This window comes from Fusarium falciforme, chromosome 2, assembly GCF_026873545.1.
Source record: "Fusarium falciforme chromosome 2, complete sequence".
Lineage (NCBI taxonomy): Eukaryota > Fungi > Ascomycota > Sordariomycetes > Hypocreales > Nectriaceae > Fusarium > Fusarium falciforme.
In genome coordinates this window covers 757,966-778,279 of record NC_070545.1, presented here as the reverse complement: position 1 = coordinate 778,279, position 20,314 = coordinate 757,966, and the positions used below count along the sequence as shown (strand labels likewise).

Genomic DNA, 20,314 nt, shown 5'->3' with positions numbered 1-20,314 from the left:
TGAGCGAAAGGGGCCGTCGCGTACGCATCCTCTCTAGTTCTACGGTTGCAATGCCTCTCCCGCAGGCGCAATGTGCCCTTGGAGCATGTTGTCAAAGATGTTCGCAGGGGTCTGCGTCTAGCCCCGGCTCCACCAATAGCAACCACCTCGAACTCGCTCATCTTGTCAGCTCAGGACTCAAGCGTGGTGGGGGCATTAGAGCAACCTGACCATTAATGTTGGGTTTAATGGAAACTAGCTCAAGCGCCAAGGAGGGACTGAGAGTGTTTCTTTTCTCGTTCAAGCTTTGATGGTAGTTCAACCAGTGAGAAACCGAGGGTCCTTAGATCTGCAGGTGCCTGTTTGTGGACAGTGGTCAGTTTGCAGGAGGAATCATGTCTGAATACCCACTCAGCTGCTGGGAATTAACCCTGCGGCTCCGATGTTCCACTGCGGTGGGAGGACAGGGAGATTACCGGCTTTGTAAACAGCCAGATTAAGTTTGTTCGAGCTGCATAACGATCTTCTGGCTCAGTTAACCCATCAAGGGCCGGGCTTCAACTATAATAAAGAACACATTGTCAACACATCATAGCATCATATCCCAATGCTAACACAGTGGCCTTGAGCTGCATAACAGTAAAGCCCATGCCTTGTCTTCCCGTGCCATTGCTAGTCCTTGTTTAGGGACGAAGCGGAAGGTTAAGTAACTAATAGGGCTTTCAAGTATTTGAACCTTATCTAGAATGGCAGCAGGTCTCTAGAATTGGAATTGGTTGTTAAAGGAGGAAGTCACGATGTTTTCTTAGGATAGTTTAAAAAGGTGTCGCAGATTCTGGTGGAGCACTGCCTCCTAGGACAAGTTCAGCATCCCTTGTCCGGTTTCTACCCTAAAGTGTTCCTCGGTTTCAAATAAGTTCTACCATGTCATTTTCAGATAGAGTGAGTAATAGGGTAGCAGCCTGAACCTAGGTATTGGCCGTGGATAGACACAAACTCATTCAACGGTTGACGGTGAAGGGGATAGGATAATTAACATGAGTGTGGTTGCCTCTATGTCACTTCCGGTATTGATATCTCGGAAATACCTATACTTCCAATATGTTGGGAACTTGTCGTGTGTTTTGGCATTGGGTTTTAATTTGTCACGTATCAGGAACTACGTTCGCTATCATTCTAAATTATCTTCAGCGATGTTAAACTTGTATTCATATCGTTAGAGGCGTTTACTCATTTCGATTAGTGATTAAAGCAACAATGCCGAAACCACGTTCATAGCCTATTATCCCCATTCCTGTCTAGTAATAGGCAAGCTGGTTAGCCCAAGGGGCGTAAACCGCCTCTCTCAAAGGGGTTTCAAACAAATCCCGAATCTCGTCGAGGCTAAGTCCGGCGTTGATTGCAAGCTGGAGCATCACACGGGCCTGCTCAGCACCAACATAGCTTGAGAAGAAACTGGAGAAATTGTCAGTATTTCAAATTCACAGGGAAGATGAGTCAGCATACACGGGGCCAGGATTAATGGATGGTACGCCAGTTCCAGTGGTAGGTCGGGCCACAGCAACGGTTGGGATGCCCTTCTTGAAGAGTTCCGCGGCAGCTTCTCGGGCACCGGGGCTGAGGGAAGCTGCTCCAGGGCCCATGACAACCAGACCCCTTTGGTTTAAGTCAGTATCAGGTGTCTTGATCTTTTCGGGTGAACTTACTTAGCGCCGTTAGCAACAGCTGCGTGCATCAGCGAAGCATCAAAACCCTCTGTTTACCTATGTTAGCACTCAAGTCTATTCACAAAGATATCTTCAGTGCTTATAAGACAACGTACGGTGTCCGAAGAAAATGGCAACAGAAGGCAGTTCAGTCGTGTTGGTAACGTCGAAATAAGGCCGACCAGTTGGATAAGCTGGGCCGAAGTAGTAGAATGGCTGGCCGCCCAAGAACGCTCCCAGATTGCCCTGTTCCAAGGACTTGAAGGTATCTGGAGTGTTGGCATTGAGCTTTGTGGAGTAGAATATCGAGGTAATTCTACACCAGTTAGTTAAGTTCTCCAGATGCTACGGACCTGCTTACCGGTCGTTGAAAGCAATCAAACCTCCGCGGTTGCGTGATGCGGGGGAGACAGCAGCAGCGACAGCCTGGTAAAAGTTTGAACGTCCGTCAGGAGAGACGTAAGTGTCTGGGCGCATGGCACCAGTAGCAATGAATGGCTTGGAGCAGTTGAAGGTAAGATCAACTCCAAAGGCCTACTAACAGTCAGCACACAGGCATGTATTAAGGAACAGTGAACTTGCCGTCTCTTCAAGAGTGTTTGTGCCGTGAAACATGATGGCACCAACAATATCCGAGTCTGGGTCACATAGCTGTCGGTTGGCGTGCTGGCTAATGTTGAGATAGAGCGACGAGTTCAAGCCCGAGCTGCCACCGGAGACGTTGAAGTTGACAACTGCCAACTGGGCGACATCCAGAACCTCTGAAACGTTGCCGATCAGCTGCTGTGGCGTGGGCCCAACTCCGGAACCGTAGTTGACATTGTCAAGTCGGCTATAGTTTGATGCAGAGAGGATGGTGCCTCTAGCGCTATAGATGCTGTATCTTTCTGTTAGTTCAAACGAACAGCGAGAGGAAATTGGGGTACGCACACGACTTTTGGTAAAGACTTGTTTGTAGAGATCCATTCTAGGCCAGCGCCAAAGTCAGCCTGGACGGCGGGAACCAGAAGAACTCCGAGGGCCAAAACCCGAGCGGCGGTATTAACAAAAGAAGGCAGCATATTGACAAGAGATTATGGCTGAGGCTTTGGTCTCTTTCTAGAAATGCATAATGATTAAAGGGCATCTTGACGTTCTTATAGAATATCGTGTCGATCGTCATGTCCGATAACAACTTGCTGACTCGAATTCCGGCGTCGTCGGATGTTGTTCAGACCCCGAGCTATCATGAACCCAGCGGTTCTCCCGTTAAGGTAACTTGATCCACCTCTTATCTCTTGATGGCCTGTTTAGAACGGTTCCCCAGCCACCGGAACTTTGCCGTTTCTGGGGTCCTTATCCGATCTCTGGCCATCCCGCTCCAAATAAGAGTTGACTAGCAACTTTATAAATCAATGTCATAATGTTATCTCTGTATCGCTATCGAGGAAGCGGGGTTGTTGGGGTTGGCTTACCCAGTAGTCGGTATCTAGTGGTCTTGGCAAGTCAGCAAGCTCTTATCGACGAGGAATTATCTCCGGACTGGCACGTCGGCTAAATGCTTCCATGGGTGCCAAGTTGTTCACTAGGTATATTTGGCCTTAGTTTCTATAGACTATTGTAATTGTGGGACTAAAGTCTGGAGGACCTGCATTTTAATCACGCATGATTACGTCGCGCCTCTTCCTCTCCCTCTTTTGGGTTGTTCTCTGACCCTCAGGAAAAAGATCTACACAGGAGAGCACATAGCTGATATATATTTAGGCAATGTTATTATTGGAATAAGGGAAGATGGTCAGAGATAGATAGATCTAGCATGTAGAAATCCCGAAGATTCCTTAATAGCTACTCTGCTGAGCGCGTCTTCTTACGTATAAAACCTAAGAGAGATAGTAGCCAGGTGCTATCTATTCTAAGGGACAAGTTCGTGGGACACTCTAGATACGGTTACCCGAGCTCTCCGGATTGTCTCTTCTCGTCGACGTATTGCCATGTATCTCTAACACCTGGCTGTAATGAATGCGACCATTCGAAGCTAGTGCCGCGAAGCAGGAGGAAAGAAGGATAATTTAAAAGAAGGAAAGAAAAATAATAAGAATTGAAATAACTAAGGAGAGAAAATGAGTGTAAGTATACTAGTATTACTCAAGCAGTCTGGCCGGTATATAGAGCCATCCTTGGAGCGATACGGTTTCAATAACCCAGGTAACCTAGCCGAACCATCCCCGACTCATTCAATCCCAAGGTGAACACAGCCCTCGCCCTCTCTGGTTCAACCCCTAGCAGTACTGTCCTCCATCCGGATCCTGCGTGATAAAGCCAGAAACTCCAAACCTGTCCCGCTTCTTCATGTTCTTGTCCAAGAAGGTAAAGGGCGCAGCGCCTCCCATCTGCGGGTTGTTGTCATCCGACAAGGCTTGGAAACCCTTGCTCTGTCCCAGATCGTACTTGAGCGTCACGCCGGTCGGCAGGTTGGGGCTGCTGTACAGAGTGCAGGACCTCTTGCCGCCATCTCGTTTTCGGTCGAAGATGTTCTTCCACACCCAGTTTGTGCAAGTTTTCGGCCGCTCTAGGCACTTTGCGGCGCAGTCACAGGCATTCTTGACTTTGGGGAAAAAGATGTGTTGCTCCGTGACGACGCCGGTCATGTCGATGCCCTGGTAGTAACGGACACAGCCACCTTTGTTATTTGGGGCCTGCAGCTTCGGAAAGCGGGTCTTAGTGATCTGTCCCTTGCAGATGGCCCAGTCGGAGTAGCGATTGAAGTCCGGGAAGATGTCTGCGCTATCTTTACCCTTGCCGTGGCGGCCACTGCCCTGAGGTTCAGCCAGGGCAGTGGAGACGAGGAGGAGAACGAGGGCAGTGAGAGAGAAGTGCATATTGGCGAGTGGTGAGTGGGCAAGTGTGACGAACTGTGTAGTTGGTTTTGGCTTATGGTTTGGGCAAATGATGTATGTGAATAGACGGCAGTGAATTTTGGAGTCAAAATGAGTAGGGGTTGACAAGAGGGTACGGTACGTCTTGACATTTCGAGGCCGGATTGATATATTGATCGATCTGAACTGCCGCCTCGGTTTGACAGGTCGTTGGCCCGGGTACTGGTTGCAGTGTGCTATGATTCTATTGGCGCATATGTTTCTAGATCCAGGTGGACTGATTCTGACCTCACGATGATGGCAGGAAGGGAAGCCTTTCAAGCATGTGGCATACCATTTTTTATCGCTTTGATGTCTGGCTTGCGTACACGGCCCTCGAACTGCCGACACTCAGGCCCTTAAGATTTACCCGGCAGTTTTATTTTTAACAAAGCTTACAGCTCCTCCTTGCAAGAGTATGCAACATGTTGAGAAGTCGCCGATTGGACCTGCGTCATGTCAGCGACGAAATGATTCACGCCGTGAGGGGTTGCTCAGAAACCGAAAGATCTAGAGAGAAACCCAATGCCACGTCATCAGCAACTAAATTGTTACTCAAGGGCAGCCAACAATAACAGCCAATGCATGATAGGAGAATCAAAAGTACACCGTCGTGCTTAACCGCCAGTTTTGGTAATTTTTGGCCAGCTACGGCGAGCTAATGCTCCCAGAGAGTGCCACGCGGAGGGTTTACGCAATCTCTTGGTATTCTGGTACTGAGTTGTTTAAGTGTTATAATAATAGAAGCAGGCGACAATAACCTTGGACGCCAGTGACCGTCGATAGTGTTATTAAAAGGTTTCGTAACCACAATTTAGTGTACAGCCACTGAGCAAACGTACACGGAATCCAGCTAAGAACCTCTCCCGCTTCTCTAGCTTTGATTCCTAAGCAGCATTTCCAGCTTAGCTAGAGGCCGGGTTGGGTTTTAGGTTGCGGGTTATTACAGAAAGTTTAAAGAAGCCGGCCTGCCGAGTTGAGCGTCTAATTTTAGAAGCGTCAGTGCCGCGACGTTAGTTGCAGCGATGAACGAGGTAGATGCAGGATAAGAAGGCAGCGTGGAAAACTCCGCTGCGTACATGAGATACATAAAAATGCTGGCTTGGTTAGATGTATTAGATTAGACCCTATAAAATAGCTCTGAGGGTAATCACGTGCCTTGACTAACTAGCCGGGTAATCTCTGGCTTATTAGATAGACTAGGCCTAATTACTAAGGCTATATAGTAGTTTAAAAGGGAAAGAGGGTATTATTTTAGAAAAATAATATAAGCAATATATATAAATTAAGGTAATTTATAAAAATAGCTATATTTTATAATAACTAAAAATCTTATATATTAATTTTGTATCATTCTCATCATTGGATTCTCAAGGCGTGCAAATTCGTATCGTTGCAGCTGTTGGAGCTTCTGATTGATCCTGTCCCTTCGAAAAGTGGCCCAAACGGCCCAAACGGCACAACATGTCCCCGAGCCTTGGTACTGGCATCCTGCTGAACCCGACCGTAGCGATATCGCCACTTCGCTTGACATGCCTGAAGCGGAAATGAGACTGTGGATCCCTTCTTTTGCATTAGACATGAACTTTGGAGGCACTGATGGGAGTCGACTGTCCCGCCTCAACTCAATTGTAGCTCTCCATGATGACCGGGGTGGCTTCTTTCGGGGGTTTGCTTTCTTCTACGCGGACGGGAGCAAAGAAGCTTTTGGCACGACGGAGATCCTAGACTCTGCAAACAAGCGGTGGACTTGCATAGAGCAGTCTATTGCGCTGGATGGCCCTGGAGGCGAGAGAATCGTCAAGCTAGGGCTCGTGCGTCTGGGCAAACATTTCCAAATCATCAAGGTGTGTTGCCTGGCCCCATCAGGACATCATAGGTAAGACTAATTGGTGGCTTAGGTGTTCACGAGTCATGGCCGAACCCTGGAGTTCCGACGTTAGCACCGTCGCTTGGATGGGTCGACATTGAAGACGGAGCAGCGCCTTTCCCCCTCCCCTGGGAGGACCATCACGGGAATTCTTGCTACAGCGCAGGTAAGAGTATCTTTGGGAAGTACAATAGCATCGTTTTAACTAGGAAACACCCTGTACAGCTACCAAACGGGTCTCTTCAATCCTTCGACCTCCGATGTCCGGCTGACGTGCCCGACGCAAGCCTCGACTCTCAACCACGACCCCCTCAAACTACATGCACCTTTCCTATGAGCGATTGTCGCTCGAAGCAACCCCCCAAGGTTCTTCAAAACTCCAACAGCTGTTTCACGTCTGTCGTGCTGTCCAAAATCCGACGCATTAGGGTGTCCGTCGGGATCCCTGGTCGAACACGCAGCCCTGATCATGTCTCCGGGCTTCGCTTCGAGTTTTGGGACTCTAAAGTCCCGGTCTATGTTGGCCAATGGTTCCACGAGGTTAGCAGCTTATGTGTCGAGCGCGGTGAAAGGATTACCGGCTTTACCTTCTGGCAAGCACAGGAAAGCCACCCGAACGATGCCGATTTTGATAACAGCGGCAGGATCACTGGGATCAGGATTTCCAAGCTGACTCTCGGGCATAAAGAAATTGCGTTTCATTTCGGAGGTAAAGATGACATACTTGTGTACTCTTTCGTTGAGAACTCCTACGAGAGATTGGTGAGAACCCGTCGCTTGCGCTTGCATCTTTCAGAAAGACGTTAACAATTCCGCAGAGTGGCCTTGCATGGAGCTTTGATCACCAGTGTGGCTACATCTACGCCTGCACCCAGCCTCGTCCAGGAACCTCTTTGATGTTACACGGCATTACCGACAGCCGCATGCCGGGTATGCTATGCTGGCAGTTTCAGGGTAGCAAGGGAAACTGGCTGCAAGTTTCCGGTATTGACGCCTTTTTCATTGACCGCAAATTCTCGGGACTCGTATTCGAGTACTGAAGCTTTCGGATCCTCAGACAAGCTGGGGGCGTTGAGGGAAACAGAGTTTCGATGAGATTGAAAGAAGGGGAATGTATAGCTCGGGTGGGCGTTCTGAAGGGTTTGGAGAATGTGGAAATGACTTCCTCTGGAACCACCATCAAGTTCACCAAAAAAAGTGTGAAAGGGGTCACAGTGAGTTTGATCGTTTTATTCTTGGCGAAGCTAACAGAGGAGTAGTTCCACACAAACAAGAACAGGGGATCCAGCCTCCAGGATACCTCAAGCGGCTACACGGCACCCGTAAGTTTGCAAACATACGATTTGGGTGATCCCCATAGTACAAAGAGCTCTGGCAAGCCATCTTCCGGGGCGACTTTGGCCACGCTGTCAGTCAGGTATGGAGGGTCGTGTGTCGGCATTTGGGTGACGATGGATATCTTCCCAAGTGTCACGGGTATCGTGGGAAGGGTTGGGTCAATTCTGCAGAAGAAGTTGTGAGAAACGAAGTGAATCCATAGTTACATTTTAGAGTAGCTTCCTAAAGCCCATCTTGGTAGACGAGAACTCTCCTCCCCCCATGGACATAGAGAAGTTGCTTTGTGGCGCCAACCTAGGAACGACAAGAAAAAGTGTGGATAAAGTGTTCAAATGGTAGGCCCCCCCTTTTCTTCCTATTTGTCAACACCACCTCGGCTACAAGGCTTGACTATATAGAGATTGTTTGGCCTCAGTAACCAACCAAACAGGTATCAAAACAGAACAGTGACAAACCGCCATAGCATCAAATATCAAAACCATAGATTACACTGGCCTTAACTGTAAAAGGGTAGTGGTCTGGCCCTTTGTAGGATGGCACGTCGACCTCGGCGCCGAACGAGTTGAAATTGAGCCAGACTTGAGAAGAAAGACGCAAGTGCGTATCCTCGGGCCACACCATGTCGTAGAGTGGACATTTACACCTCGGTTACTAGTAACCACGGCGGTACTGCGATGGAAGTAGAAAGTAGTTGATTCCCTTGTCGGGGTTCCTCACGGGCTCCGTTAAGTGTGCTTTGCTGATATCTGCAGCGCTCAAACTCAGTCAAGGTCATGTGAATACAGTGTTGAGTGACAATCATACCACAAGTGAGATTAGAATTCTCGATGCCAATGCAACGCCCCAGGTAGATGCCGCAGCTTTTGGTAACTCCGTTCGAGTCTGGGAGCGTTGCGTAAAGCACCGGGCACCAGCCGCCGTAGGGATCCTTGCCAAGTCTGATGCTAGTGGCTTCGAGAGAGAAGTCTGAGCGAGGGTTTGACATGTTAGCATATCGCATCTCTTCTGCAAGGGATAGAGACTCACTACTGCCACCCCAAGAAAGAGCTCCGTTATTATTACCGATATAGAGATCGAGGTCAAGGCTCACGTCTTCCCATTTGCCATCAAACGAGATAGAGGCTCTAAGATAGTGATCATTTTCAAGCCGCACGTTTTTGGCTTCGAGGTGGAAATTCATTGTGGGATTCATTATGGGTTTGGAAGCCCTTGAAGAGCGTCGAGAGCGAGTATGCTACCTAATATAAAACACAAACCAATTATTAGATGGGAATGATGAGTGGAGAATGAAGCTCAGAGTCGGGGGAGCGGAAGAGGTGCTAAAAGGCCTTATATAGATGTATAGTAGACGTGACAAAGAGACCCTTGAACATTGTTGAGTCAAAAAGATAGAATCATCAAATGAGGCACAACTTGTCAATCATTCAACACCAGTACGTCAGACACCTGACAATGTTCCCACTCATCCGACGAAAGGGTTTGCGTAGCTCAGTAATACCATCACTGGTCATTTGACGAGCATCTGTGCCGCGATTAACTTCGGGGCATTGCTGATGTAGCGCTTTCAGCCTATAGCAAAACCAGATGGCTGTTGTGTAACTCTGATCAAGAAACAACTGGCACTTGCCAGCAAGGCACATGGATGTAGGCGGCTGCAGGTCACCCGATAACCAGCTCTAAAATGCCTACTTAGTGGCCTTTAATTAAAGGCGGCGTTGAGCTAAAAAAAAAAACAACAAGGCCATTGATTCTTAGACCCCTGAACTAAGAGGGTATGAATGGCTGTATAACCTGAAACTTCGACTGAACAGTTTTCTTCATGCTTCCTGCTGCCCAAGACCGGGACTTCCTAACAGCTACTCCAACTCTCGACAATGAAGATCTTCCAAAGAGCCACAAAAGCTACGTATCACTAAATCGTGGAGGTTATTTACTTCCTACGGAGGCGATCATGGAAGACAGTGGTGTATCGACTTAATTCTAGGGTGCCGTCCGCAAACAAGTCTATGAAGACTGAACGAGAAGCCAGATTCAGGTGGCAAGTGCACATCCTTGAGCCATGCCATACTTCAAACTAGGTCACAAAGCCTGACTTGGGAGGTCGCTGGCTAAGTGTAGGGCAACGCCTGAAAATAAAGGATCCCCTGAAGGTTGTTCCTCACCGGTTCCGTCCAGAATCGCATGTCGGGGACTGCAGGCCTCTATGTCAGTCAATGCAAATATAAATGGGAATAACAGGTGAGAGACATACTGCAAACAAGGGTATTATTATGGACGCCGATGCACTGAGCCAGGTTGATGGCGCTATCCCTACTATTCCCCCAATGGTCTAGAAGTGTTGCAGGAAGTACACCTTCGGCCATCCATGGAGATAGTGGCGCCAAGAAAGTGGCCTTGCAAGAGCAGGGTATCTGCGGCATCGAGGTAAAAAATCATGTTGAGCTTTTGAACCTGGTTCAGAATGGTGGGAGTGACTGCGTTAGCTAGTATAAGACGGGTTTTGTATCAAGAGCTTAGCTGAAGGGGCCAAAGGGTCGGCCTTAAATGGGTCTTAGGTATCGGTGATTTAGAAAGTCTTGCCTCTTGTCACTATTGAATAAGGGGATAAAAATAAGGGCACAGATATAAAATACTACACCTTCAACACCAGTGTATCAGAAACAAAGTAAAGGTTGATACTCATGGGTTCAAACCCCGTGATTCAACTGCAAGTCATATCACAAGTGGCTTGGCTGTATGCAATCTGCTACTCCAGTTCGAAGCCTGAGAAAGATAACGTGATGAGGAAGAAATGGAGAGATCGGGGATACCCAAGTCGCAGATTCAAGAGGGCATGAGCGGCTGTAGAGTTTGAGGGTAAACGCGAGAAAAGAAAACGTTTCTTTGAGTCTTGTTACCGAATATCATGAATTCCTAACCACTGTTGCAACTCTCCCAATACTTACCCCGTCTCACAATGGTATATGGTAGACGCAATGTGTTAAGAAGATGAATTGTCACTCGCCAAAAGGCTATCTACATAGTGAAAGAGAAATGACTCTATTTTTACGAAGTTGTGAACCTGGTTGCGTCTCCAAAGAGGTCACTCACTACCCACGATACCAACGAACACCGGTACAGACAGATGTCAATCTTGATGAACAACCAAAAAACAAGTAAAACCAAGATTTCAGGTTTGGATTAACCTTCGGTCAAGCGAAGCTAAGATCGCACTTGAAAGTAGAGGATCGCCTGTCGTTCATTGACCACCGGCTCCACCACGAATCGCATGTCGGGAGCTAGAGGTCTCAGCATTAGTCAATCTCTCATGAAGGGAGATACAAAGGGGGAAACATACAGCAAACAAGGGCACCGTTTTCTATGCCAATGCACTGGGCCAAGTTGAGGACGCTGCGTAGGGCCCGACCGCGAGAATCCATGGAGGTTGCATAAAGCCCGGGACACCAGCCGTAGATATCTCTGGAAAGTTCAACCTTTGTGGATGACCAAGAGAAATCTAAGGAGAATTTCAAGGCTTAGCTAAACTCTTGGGCGGTAAGGAATAGAGGCTCACCCTTGCCACCCCAGACAAGGCGGCCCTCGCTGTTCCCGATGTACTGGTCTAGGTCAAGCGTTACCTGCCTCCAGTCCCCATCCCAAGAAATATAGGCCCTCAGAAAGTGACCTTGTATGAGTTCGATCTCTTTGGCGGCGAGGTGGAAGTTGATTTTGCTCCGTATGAGCAGGCTCGGATCTTCTGGATCGTATTCGTCCATGTCGGGTACTGGATGAGAGAGGATGAAAGCTGGGTCAAAAGTCAAGTTGAAAGTGAAGGATGAGAGAAAGCTTGAGATGATCATATATAGATGTCTAATAGATGTGACGGAGAGAGCCTTGCCGCATGGTCACTGTTGAGTCTGGAAGTTAAAACCAGCAGGGTAGACGTACCTGACACCAATGCATCAGATACCCGGTCACCTTAATAGCCATGGGCTAAAAGTGTATAATTGACTCCGTGATACAATTTCAGGTCATTCAAATGTCTTGGCAGTGACTGAGTTCATGACCTTGGCGTCAAATTCGAAGCCTATGGCGGACGCAGGAAAAGTCATCTGCGTGGCTACTTCGTCATAGCAGAGGAACACCATGCAACTACTTACCGAGGACATTGATTAGAAGTGAACAATCCTAGATAATCTACTAATCAGATTCCAAAGAAGTCACTGGCTTATGCTTGGAGGCGATGACTAACCCTAAGAACATACGGTGCAACACGCCGTGTCGAGCAACCAGGAATTACTTCAGAGTCTAAGAATGAGAGTGAGGAAGCCTCATTAATAGTGAATATTCTACAGAGAAACAAAGGATATTAGACGTAGCCATAAACACCCAAGCTATCTGACTCATAACGGTACTGAGAATCGTGAGTCTGTTGCTGCTAGCAAACCCCACTCCCCAACCGCTGTTCCAACTGCCTTAACCCTCGTTCCGTCTCCTGTAATGCCTCCACCACATCCACGAGAAAGGTTCTTTGTAACTCTTCGCTGGCAAGATCACTTTCTCCCAACCCGAAGTCACAGCCTAAACACTTGCGTACTATAGTTGAGAACCTTGGCCCCATCCGATTTCGCAAGAGTGGTGTCTGAGCCAGCTTCTCGGCGGCATCGTAGTCCGTTTGACTCTGTGGGGGGAGTGTTGAGAGCAACCGGTTTCGGAGATGTGGCCATGGTTGACTGTATCCCAGCTCGAGGAGGATAATGCCCAGGCGAAAGAGAATCGCGTTACGGGCCAGTGAAGAGGGTGTCGGTGTTGAAAAAGCTCGGTTATTTGCTTGAGGATGGCTACCTACGGGCTTGCGGTCGAATTCCTTCCGGTTTATAGTTTCAGGGGCCGTGGAGAAGTCGACTCGAAAGTATGGACTCGTTGATGAGATGGAGCTGGCGTCCTCCAGGGTGTCCCCAGATCCACCAAAGAGTACCTGGCTGCTCTCCCAAGTCTTGGGCAGCCAGGGTGTGGAGTGATATTGCAAGACAGCAGTAGCCAGGGAGCCGGAAAGATTAACCATGGCGGTTCTTGGAAGACTACGAGTAAACTCATCCCCAGATATCCAGGTAATGATTTCTGCCAGGGATGTTTGTTGCCCTGGTGGCTGCCGTTCTGGAGGCGGGAGATAGAAGTGATGAAGTCCGGCGTATGTGATGTAGCCGACGCAGGTAGAGGAACATATCGGCCTTGGGATCTGAAATAGCCGGCAGAGATCCTCGATCATCTCGAGATCGATGACAGAATCTGAGTTGCTTGTCTGGCTACTATTGGCCGAATTATCGATGTCGAGGCTTCCAGATGGCTCCAAGGCTACCCGGTGAGCACTCTCTGTCATCCTTTGTATAGTATTTTCCCAGGAACCCTCATCAATCGTCTTGGACTGGGTCGTTTTCACGGCCTTTGAAGTTTTTGTGTCGACCGTTTCGACCTCCAACCAGATCAGCGAGTCGGGTGCTTCAGCAGACCCAGCTTCACAAGCGATGGCGACGTCGAATTTTATACTGTTCTCTGCGACTTTTGACTTTCCGGACTTATGGAAATCAACAAGAGAGATGCTTGCGGCGTGTCTGGGATGTGATGTGCAAGACCATCTCTGAGCAAAGGTGTTGTATAGTCGAAGGGATGCCGACTGGATCTGCCGATACCTGTCAAGGCTCACAGACTGGCTTGTTCTTGATCGCATTGCAGGATCCTTGGCTGGTGTGCTCTGCACCTCTTTGAGTTCGCTGATGATTCGAGCCGTCAACTCGTTAAAGTCAGCCGTAAAGTCCCGCAACTCCTTAATGGAATCTTGAACTTCGCCCTTCCTCCAACACAGTCGAAATCGCTTCCGTAGTTGCTTCAGAGTCTCTCTTGAGGGTAGTGAGTCAACGGGCGCCGCGTTCGTTATTCGAAAGGTCTCCACCTCGAGGCATATGGCAGTGACGGATGAAAGAACCTGATCAAGCGTGGCCTTCCAGGATGTAAATGTGTCTCTAAGTGACTCGAGGCGTTGCTCGCTGTTGATAGTTTCAAGCTGCAACGTCTGCCATGTTTCCTGGCTCCTTTCCGATAGTAAAGCGCGCGCTCTATCTGGATCGTTCGTTATGGCAGTGAGCAGTTTTATAATGTTGCCTCTGAAAAGAGTTTTTTGTGTCTTGAGAATTGTGTCCAGTTTAACCAGTTCTTTCGAGTATTGGCGGAATGTGGTGAAGCCCTTTGATAGGTCCCAGTATCGATCGTAGGCCTCAAGGACTATGGGGACACCAGCCAAGACCGTCCCAACGATAAACTCCATGATGAACAAGGATTGAAACAGTAATATTCGTCAACTTGGAGACCACAACACTAGGAACATTGTCGTCGACTGGTCTGGAGAGGTTAAATTGTAGGTCTACAGTGGTGTTTCAGCTGATGCCAAGTGAGGGGTTGATGAGTGAGGCGACCAATCACCCACCTCACGTGCCCAGCCCTTCATCTGGGGGTTGCGTGATAGGACTTGATCTCTGCTCATGCAAACCAGCAGCCGCATATTCACTCCATAAGGGAAGCTCTCTGGAAAATGGATCAGCCTTGTCCCATGACAGAAAGAGTTCTCAAGTGAATCATAGCACTCCAGAGCCTTCTGTGTCCTTGTGACAGCCTCAACTATGGGGCCAAACCCTCCCGGCCATCCCCTGATTGGCGACTTATTCAACGCCATTTTGGGCTCATGTGTCAATTCATACCAAAGGCTCACATCGGATGAGCAGTCACGACGGCTACGAAGTGAATCAGAGCGATTCTTTCTCTGGGGAGACGGCGTCTCTGCTGCTAACGGTCAGCTGGATAAAGCCCTCCCTACATCTTCTGAACTTTATCAAACTGTTCTTTCGGCTCTTTATCAACTTGGAAAAGTTATCGATGTCGACTTGGTCCAGGTGATTGCTACATCACAGCCAACCAATGCTGCTACAGACACTCGCGAGCTTCGACTACTTCTAGAAGAGGCCAGAGCTATTCTTGGCACACCCAACGCTACAGAAGTCTCTGAGAGCCTTTCAGATGACGAAAATGGACCATGCAGCTTGGAAGACATTCTTGATGACATGGTCACATACATCGACTGCCTTATGGATCTCTCTCCTCCCCTCGAAAATATCATCATATACCCCGAGTCTATTCGCTCCGAGTCTACGTCGATTGAGCCCGCTATCGTTGAGCTCAATGAAAGGAAGCCTCCCCGTACTCGCCCTACACCTAGTGGTTCTTCTATTAGCTCCTATCGCACCTATGTAGGCCTCGAAATACCTCGACTCTCCGCACCCACGATGCCCGTCGACGGCAACCCCCTTTACTTCGAAATTGATGATAGTGGTCTGCCCCACTTCCAAGTAACAATGTATGATTTATTTTCCTTCTTCATATTGTTGGAAACTTCTCACACTGGTATCTTAGAACTCTATTCGAAGGCGCTCCCCGAGAACGCGTGGTCCACTTGGGCCCCTGGGAAGTACAGGAGTCAAACGAGCGTCGAGTCATCTGGCAAGGGGCAAATCAAAACGAGATTCTCGAGCATTACTGTGAGATCATTTCTTTCAAACCATCCGGTAATAGCTGAATTTGACAACCGTAGTTCCTTCGAATGACCCGTCGGATGTTCATCCACATACGCTCCATGCCCGCCATCGGCCTTACAATGAGCCTGTGGACATGGAGCAATATCTAACATTCCAAGAGCCCCACCGTATTCGGCACATCAACGGTGAGGGAGTCTGCATCCACGACGAGTTCATCAACGTGAAGTACGAGTTTTCGTCGGCCGAGTCCTCGATGCAGTTTCAGGAAGATGTACGGCGAAAGGACCTTGTCGATTTCTACGACACGGATGTCGTCTGGACCAACATTCACGGCCGCACCGACAGTTTCGGCAACGTTAGGGGTGTAGCAACGGTCCAACGACTCAAACTATGGAGAGATCGGGCTACTAGCCTCTACTCACTCAGCATCCATCAGAATAAAGCCAACCGCCAATATCGAGACTACAATCTGGGAGATTTTCACGTCGAGATTAGCCATAGAGACGACAAGGCAAATCGGCTACGGCTTAGAGCTTTGCATCAAGATGGTGACAACGGTCGTCGCCCAATCACGGCAAATTGGCTGCAGCCTAGAAGGAGTAGCGAAGCATCGGAATCCCGACTGCGGAGACAGTCGACAGACAGTAGCATACGATACTTGGCGATTCAATTTTCTGAACGTGCAGGTAATCTCCCTCTTTTGGACAAATTTGCTTTCTCGTTAGTTACTAATACCCTCAGCGTACCGACGATTCATAGAGACGTGGGAGACCTGCCAGAGTCCAGACAGCCTATCCAACCAGCTCCAGTTACCATTACGGGGGGTCATGGCCACATTTCTTACCCAGGAACAGCCCCAACGAGGCACGATGAACTTGAGCCCGGGGCCCTCCAACTTGACTGAGGCAAAAGAATCATCAGGTCGGCAAGAGTAACTACGAGGCTACATAGAACACGGGGTTTTTGAGGGTAAATAACAGGGTGTTATCAACAAGAGCCTCAACTAGACTCATTATTCATGCAAGAAAGGACCTTTCCACGTAATCAACTTCAAAACACTAATTTCAAACGGTATCTAGACTATGTACACCGGGATACGGCTCGCATACGCATCGCTCTTGCTAAGCTGAATGTCCATCTTGTGAAATTCATGTAGCTGCAGCCAGCACAGCATGCGAAACACGAGCGTACACCAAATTTCATTGACCTGAAGCTCGGAGATCGGCTCGGGTGGCTTGATTCCGGCTTCTCCTGCTTTTCCTGAGTTGACTGAACCCCGTCTGGCCCGCCTGGCCTGTCTCTTCTTGCTCTTGTCGTCCTGCTCGGTGAGGATCCGGGTCACGTTTTGACGGACGGTTTCAAAGTACATCTGGATTAGGAGGGGCTCCTTCTCGTTGATAAATGCAGAGTCGATGTCGTCAATGGTAATGGGTCCTTCCTCGTCATCCTCGCCGTCCTTCTTGGCGCTGTCCTTGGCGTTCGTGGTCTTGTCCTTTTCGTTTAGGGTGTTGAGAATCTCTTGGATGTGTATGCGCAAAACCTTGCGAACCAAGGAGAATGTGGCCGGCTGAAAGAACTTATCACAAAGCTGAATACCCGTGCGCAGATGGTTGAGTTCATTGACGAGGTTCACACCGCTGATGTCTTCACTAATGCTAACAAGCGTCGATGAGGAAGCTCGCAGTTTGGTGAAGTGGCTGTCGTGGCTGTCGGCCCAGTCGAGGATATTGGCAACTTGCTTGCTGTCTTTCAGGAGCTTCTCGCTTTGAAGAACTCTCAGAGAAGCAAGAAACTCGGCCATGAGTGTAGGCATGGAGAAAGTGTTGGGGTCCCAGTAGAAGACAGTCGGGTTGGGAAGCATACGGAAGACGGTGTCTTCGACGTGGAGAGTCTTGCCTACCATTCCCAGGATCTCGAATGGAACTGCACTACAGTTAGTACTGGTCTGCTTAAGTCTTCAAAACCGTTCAGAAAAGAAACTTACTGGGAAATATGTGACTATGACGGGCTTGATCCAGGTTCTTGCGGAAGTAGTTGACTGTGTTAATACCGCATCCAAACACTTCAAGAGTGTGTGCAATCTCCGAGAGGCTTCCTAGTTGCAGACTTCCAACATCCTTGGGCTCATCGGCGTAGACCTTGTCCTGGTCAGGTGCCAAGAAGATGGTGGGTGCAATACCGAAGCAATATTTCTTGACGTCGTAGTTGGGGATGACCCGGTTTTGCTTGAACCATGTTGGTCCTTGCTTTTGGAAAGTAAACGTGATTCCTAGGCCGTCGAGGTATGAGCCGTAGATGACGAAACCGTTTCCTTGCGCGCGGTATTGATCATTGTTGAGGTCAAATTGTCTCCAGTAGATTCCCAGCATTGCAGCAATCTCAACCATGTGAGAGATGGTGGTAGTGGCATAAGGCTTTGAGAGGTTATTGGGCATGCTGTCCCAAGTACGTCTCTTTCTCTGCATGCAGACCACCATAGAGTGACGCGGAGCTGGGGCTTTGGGAGGTGCCGAGTTGTTGCGGAGAAGTCTTGGGCCATTCGTGTTGTACGAGTCCTCCAGCTTGGACTTTTGCCAGTCCCGTGATTCCTTTTCCATGCGGCAGACGGCCATGAGGAGGGCGTACCAGGTAGCTTTTTCGTTGTCGGCTGTGTGCACCACCTGCTGCTGGCTCTGCTTGAACTGCTTGTCAAACTCCTCCATCTTGGACGTGTACTGAAAGTTATCCTCACCGCCATCGAGGCGGATGATCTTTCTGTCCTTGTCCTCGGTGAGCTCGTCGTCACCCAGCGGACCTTTGTGGTTTTCGGGCCTTGCGACAAATATGACGGGTACCTCAAACTGGACTTCGAAGCGGAATTCAGTCCAGAGCATCTGTCGGCGGGCAAAATTCGCCCATTTCCCTATCACGGCTGGACTGCATGACGAGAAGCCCGTGGCAGAAGCAAAGTACTGCTGCAGGGCTTGAAGGATGGCGATGACGAAGGCGAGGACCGAGATGACCAACGCCACGACGGCGACGATGAGCTCGGTGTTGTCGTCGCCATTATCTGAAGAAGTCGGCGCCGGAGAGCCGGTCTCGGAAGACATAGTTCAGAAGTTAGACAGAGCCAAGAATTGGCGGGGACAGTGGCGAAGAAAAAGGTTGTATTCAAGACAGAAAAGTCTTGGAGGCGGGGATGTTTCGGTTGAAGGGCCAACACCACTTCGCCTCGTCTCACCCATGTCACACACCCCTTTGTAATTACAGGTGCCGCCCAGGCGTCTGTTCGCTCAGCGAGCTGAACGGGGCTGAGCAGAGCAGGGTATTCGTTGACCAATCACAAGCGGAACTGTGCCGCTTCAAGTGTGATTTCTTGTGTTTGTGCGTCAGCAGCCGACAAGGGGTCATGTCAAGCACCCGCTTTGACTGGTCAGATGCCCTGGAAAACTCCGCTTGCTTACTGCGGCTGGAAAGCAGGCATCAGGGCTGATGGCTCACGTCGGTGTAATCCAGGGCTCAACTTGCTATAAAACATGCCGCGTTGAAGAGCCTCAGAGTCTGTCCCTCGCCGGTGCCGAGCCTATGGGAATTTTCGCCCCGGTTAAGACACAGGGCTACCCTAAACGCAGATTTCGCTCTAACAATGAATTAAGCAGCGTCTCGATACATTTTGAAGACGTTGTGCTTAAGCAGGCGTACTGCGGGAGACAATTGTCACTCCAACATCTGCCATAGCAGCTTAGATCTCCGCCAAGTCTGGTTTGTAGTGTTTGGGTGCTATCATGGTAATAGCCCTACCCTCTAATGGGTCTAGTCTACATAACTACTACAGATGGATTAAAGAGGCCCATCATAGAGACCCGTCAAAAGCTAGGGTCCCATTTTCGTCTCAAGTTCGCCATATTCACTATCATCTTTTTACCCTAAACTTGCCAAACACACTATCTGTGATACCTAGGTGAGTATCAATAGACGTAGGAGTCGGGGAATGATGCTATGAGAACTAAAACATCTTCGCACCCTTTCTTTCCCGGGATTTAGTCAGCATCCTTCAGGATCTCTCCAATGACATTCCTTGTGCCCGGCCCTTAATCTTCTTAGACGAGATGTCGATGTCCTTGTGTCTTCCTCTATTCGCTGCTCAAAATCTATATTTTGTTGAAATCCACGGCCACTTCTTCCCATATCAAACACTCCCCATGAGCCCCTTTCATACTGCTCGTACTCACTTTCTCATTTAATAACGGTCTGCAGACTTGATGCCATTTGAGATCCTCATGGACCAGAATCTCAACTGTTGGATTGCAGCACATACCAAGGGTAAGTTCAAGTCCAGAGCTACACATGCCCGGAAAGCAGTCTCGAGACGCTTTACTCGAATGGGCAGGAAATTTCGCCGTTCCTGTCTTGCTTCCTGGACTAACCACACCAATACCTCAACTGTTTTGTTAGTGGTCGACCGTTGTTCGACTTGGTAGTGATGCCTTGAATGCATCTCAGACAAACAGCTTGCAACTTTTGATAGGGCTTATATCGCTCCCCGGAAGTAGTCTTTTGTGAAACGATACCATGCGACATTCTCCGAAACGGCATTAATCATGGCTGCCATGGGGATTTCATCTCCAAGTTGCTTGGATCTCTCTACAGCACCCTACACAATATTCATGTTTCCATCTTCATTACCCAGATACACAACATCGGCTCCATACCCCGCCACATCTAGGATAGTGTGGGGGTGCTGGTAGCCAGCACTAGCTCTTGGCTTTTCAAGAGGGATTTCCTTGGCAACCCAGTACCCGCGCCTACACCATGACGTTCTGCGGAATCTTAGGACCCTATAGACCTCCCTCTTCGAATCACCGCCCGTCGGACCGGTCAAGTATGTCTCGAGGGCCTGCAATCCGTTCCGAGGATGGGACATGGGCCACAGAGTCACCTGACAGCTGCTCTCAGTGTCTGTACGCTCCAGAACTTCTGGCACCC

The 20,314-nt window shown here is 49.0% G+C and overlaps 8 protein-coding genes across 8 annotated transcripts; 2 read left to right on the top strand and 6 right to left on the bottom strand.

Moving 5' to 3' along the window:
* Positions 1-1,277: 1,277 nt before the first annotated feature.
* Positions 1,278-2,746, bottom strand: NCS54_00218300 (Asparaginase; the record flags this gene model as incomplete). The annotated part of the gene is made up of 7 exons (XM_053147786.1): positions 1,278-1,434; positions 1,486-1,635; positions 1,686-1,734; positions 1,802-2,001; positions 2,047-2,219; positions 2,268-2,562; positions 2,616-2,746. The coding sequence occupies 7 exons, from the start codon at positions 2,744-2,746 to the stop codon at positions 1,278-1,280; spliced, it is 1,155 nt and encodes a 384-aa protein (XP_053003761.1).
* Positions 2,747-3,943: 1,197 nt separating this feature from the next.
* On the bottom strand, positions 3,944-4,669 carry NCS54_00218200 (Hypothetical protein; the record flags this gene model as incomplete). Its single annotated transcript, XM_053147785.1, has 1 exon — positions 3,944-4,669. The coding sequence occupies exon 1, from the start codon at positions 4,541-4,543 to the stop codon at positions 3,944-3,946; it is 600 nt and encodes a 199-aa protein (XP_053003760.1). The 5' UTR covers positions 4,544-4,669.
* Positions 4,670-6,782: 2,113 nt separating this feature from the next.
* Positions 6,783-7,489, top strand: NCS54_00218100 (F-box domain-containing protein; the record flags this gene model as incomplete). The annotated part of the gene is made up of 2 exons (XM_053147784.1): positions 6,783-7,211; positions 7,268-7,489. 2 exons carry the CDS (start codon positions 6,783-6,785, stop codon positions 7,487-7,489), a joined length of 651 nt encoding a protein of 216 aa, XP_053003759.1.
* Positions 7,490-8,438: 949 nt separating this feature from the next.
* NCS54_00218000 (CVNH domain-containing protein) lies at positions 8,439-8,967 on the bottom strand (the record flags this gene model as incomplete). The annotated part of the gene is made up of 2 exons (XM_053147783.1): positions 8,439-8,533; positions 8,592-8,967. 2 exons carry the CDS (start codon positions 8,965-8,967, stop codon positions 8,439-8,441), a joined length of 471 nt encoding a protein of 156 aa, XP_053003758.1.
* A 2,021-nt stretch (positions 8,968-10,988) lies between these two features.
* On the bottom strand, positions 10,989-11,542 carry NCS54_00217900 (CVNH domain-containing protein; the record flags this gene model as incomplete). The annotated part of the gene is made up of 3 exons (XM_053147782.1): positions 10,989-11,065; positions 11,125-11,283; positions 11,341-11,542. The coding sequence occupies 3 exons, from the start codon at positions 11,540-11,542 to the stop codon at positions 10,989-10,991; spliced, it is 438 nt and encodes a 145-aa protein (XP_053003757.1).
* Positions 11,543-12,135: 593 nt separating this feature from the next.
* On the bottom strand, positions 12,136-14,088 carry NCS54_00217800 (Hypothetical protein; the record flags this gene model as incomplete). The annotated part of the gene is made up of 2 exons (XM_053147781.1): positions 12,136-12,180; positions 12,364-14,088. The coding sequence occupies 2 exons, from the start codon at positions 14,086-14,088 to the stop codon at positions 12,136-12,138; spliced, it is 1,770 nt and encodes a 589-aa protein (XP_053003756.1).
* A 352-nt stretch (positions 14,089-14,440) lies between these two features.
* Positions 14,441-16,284, top strand: NCS54_00217700 (Hypothetical protein; the record flags this gene model as incomplete). The annotated part of the gene is made up of 4 exons (XM_053147780.1): positions 14,441-15,171; positions 15,228-15,352; positions 15,406-16,035; positions 16,091-16,284. The coding sequence occupies 4 exons, from the start codon at positions 14,441-14,443 to the stop codon at positions 16,282-16,284; spliced, it is 1,680 nt and encodes a 559-aa protein (XP_053003755.1).
* A 140-nt stretch (positions 16,285-16,424) lies between these two features.
* NCS54_00217600 (Hypothetical protein) lies at positions 16,425-18,438 on the bottom strand (the record flags this gene model as incomplete). The annotated part of the gene is made up of 2 exons (XM_053147779.1): positions 16,425-17,272; positions 17,334-18,438. 2 exons carry the CDS (start codon positions 18,436-18,438, stop codon positions 16,425-16,427), a joined length of 1,953 nt encoding a protein of 650 aa, XP_053003754.1.
* Between the last annotated feature and the right edge of the window lie 1,876 nt (positions 18,439-20,314).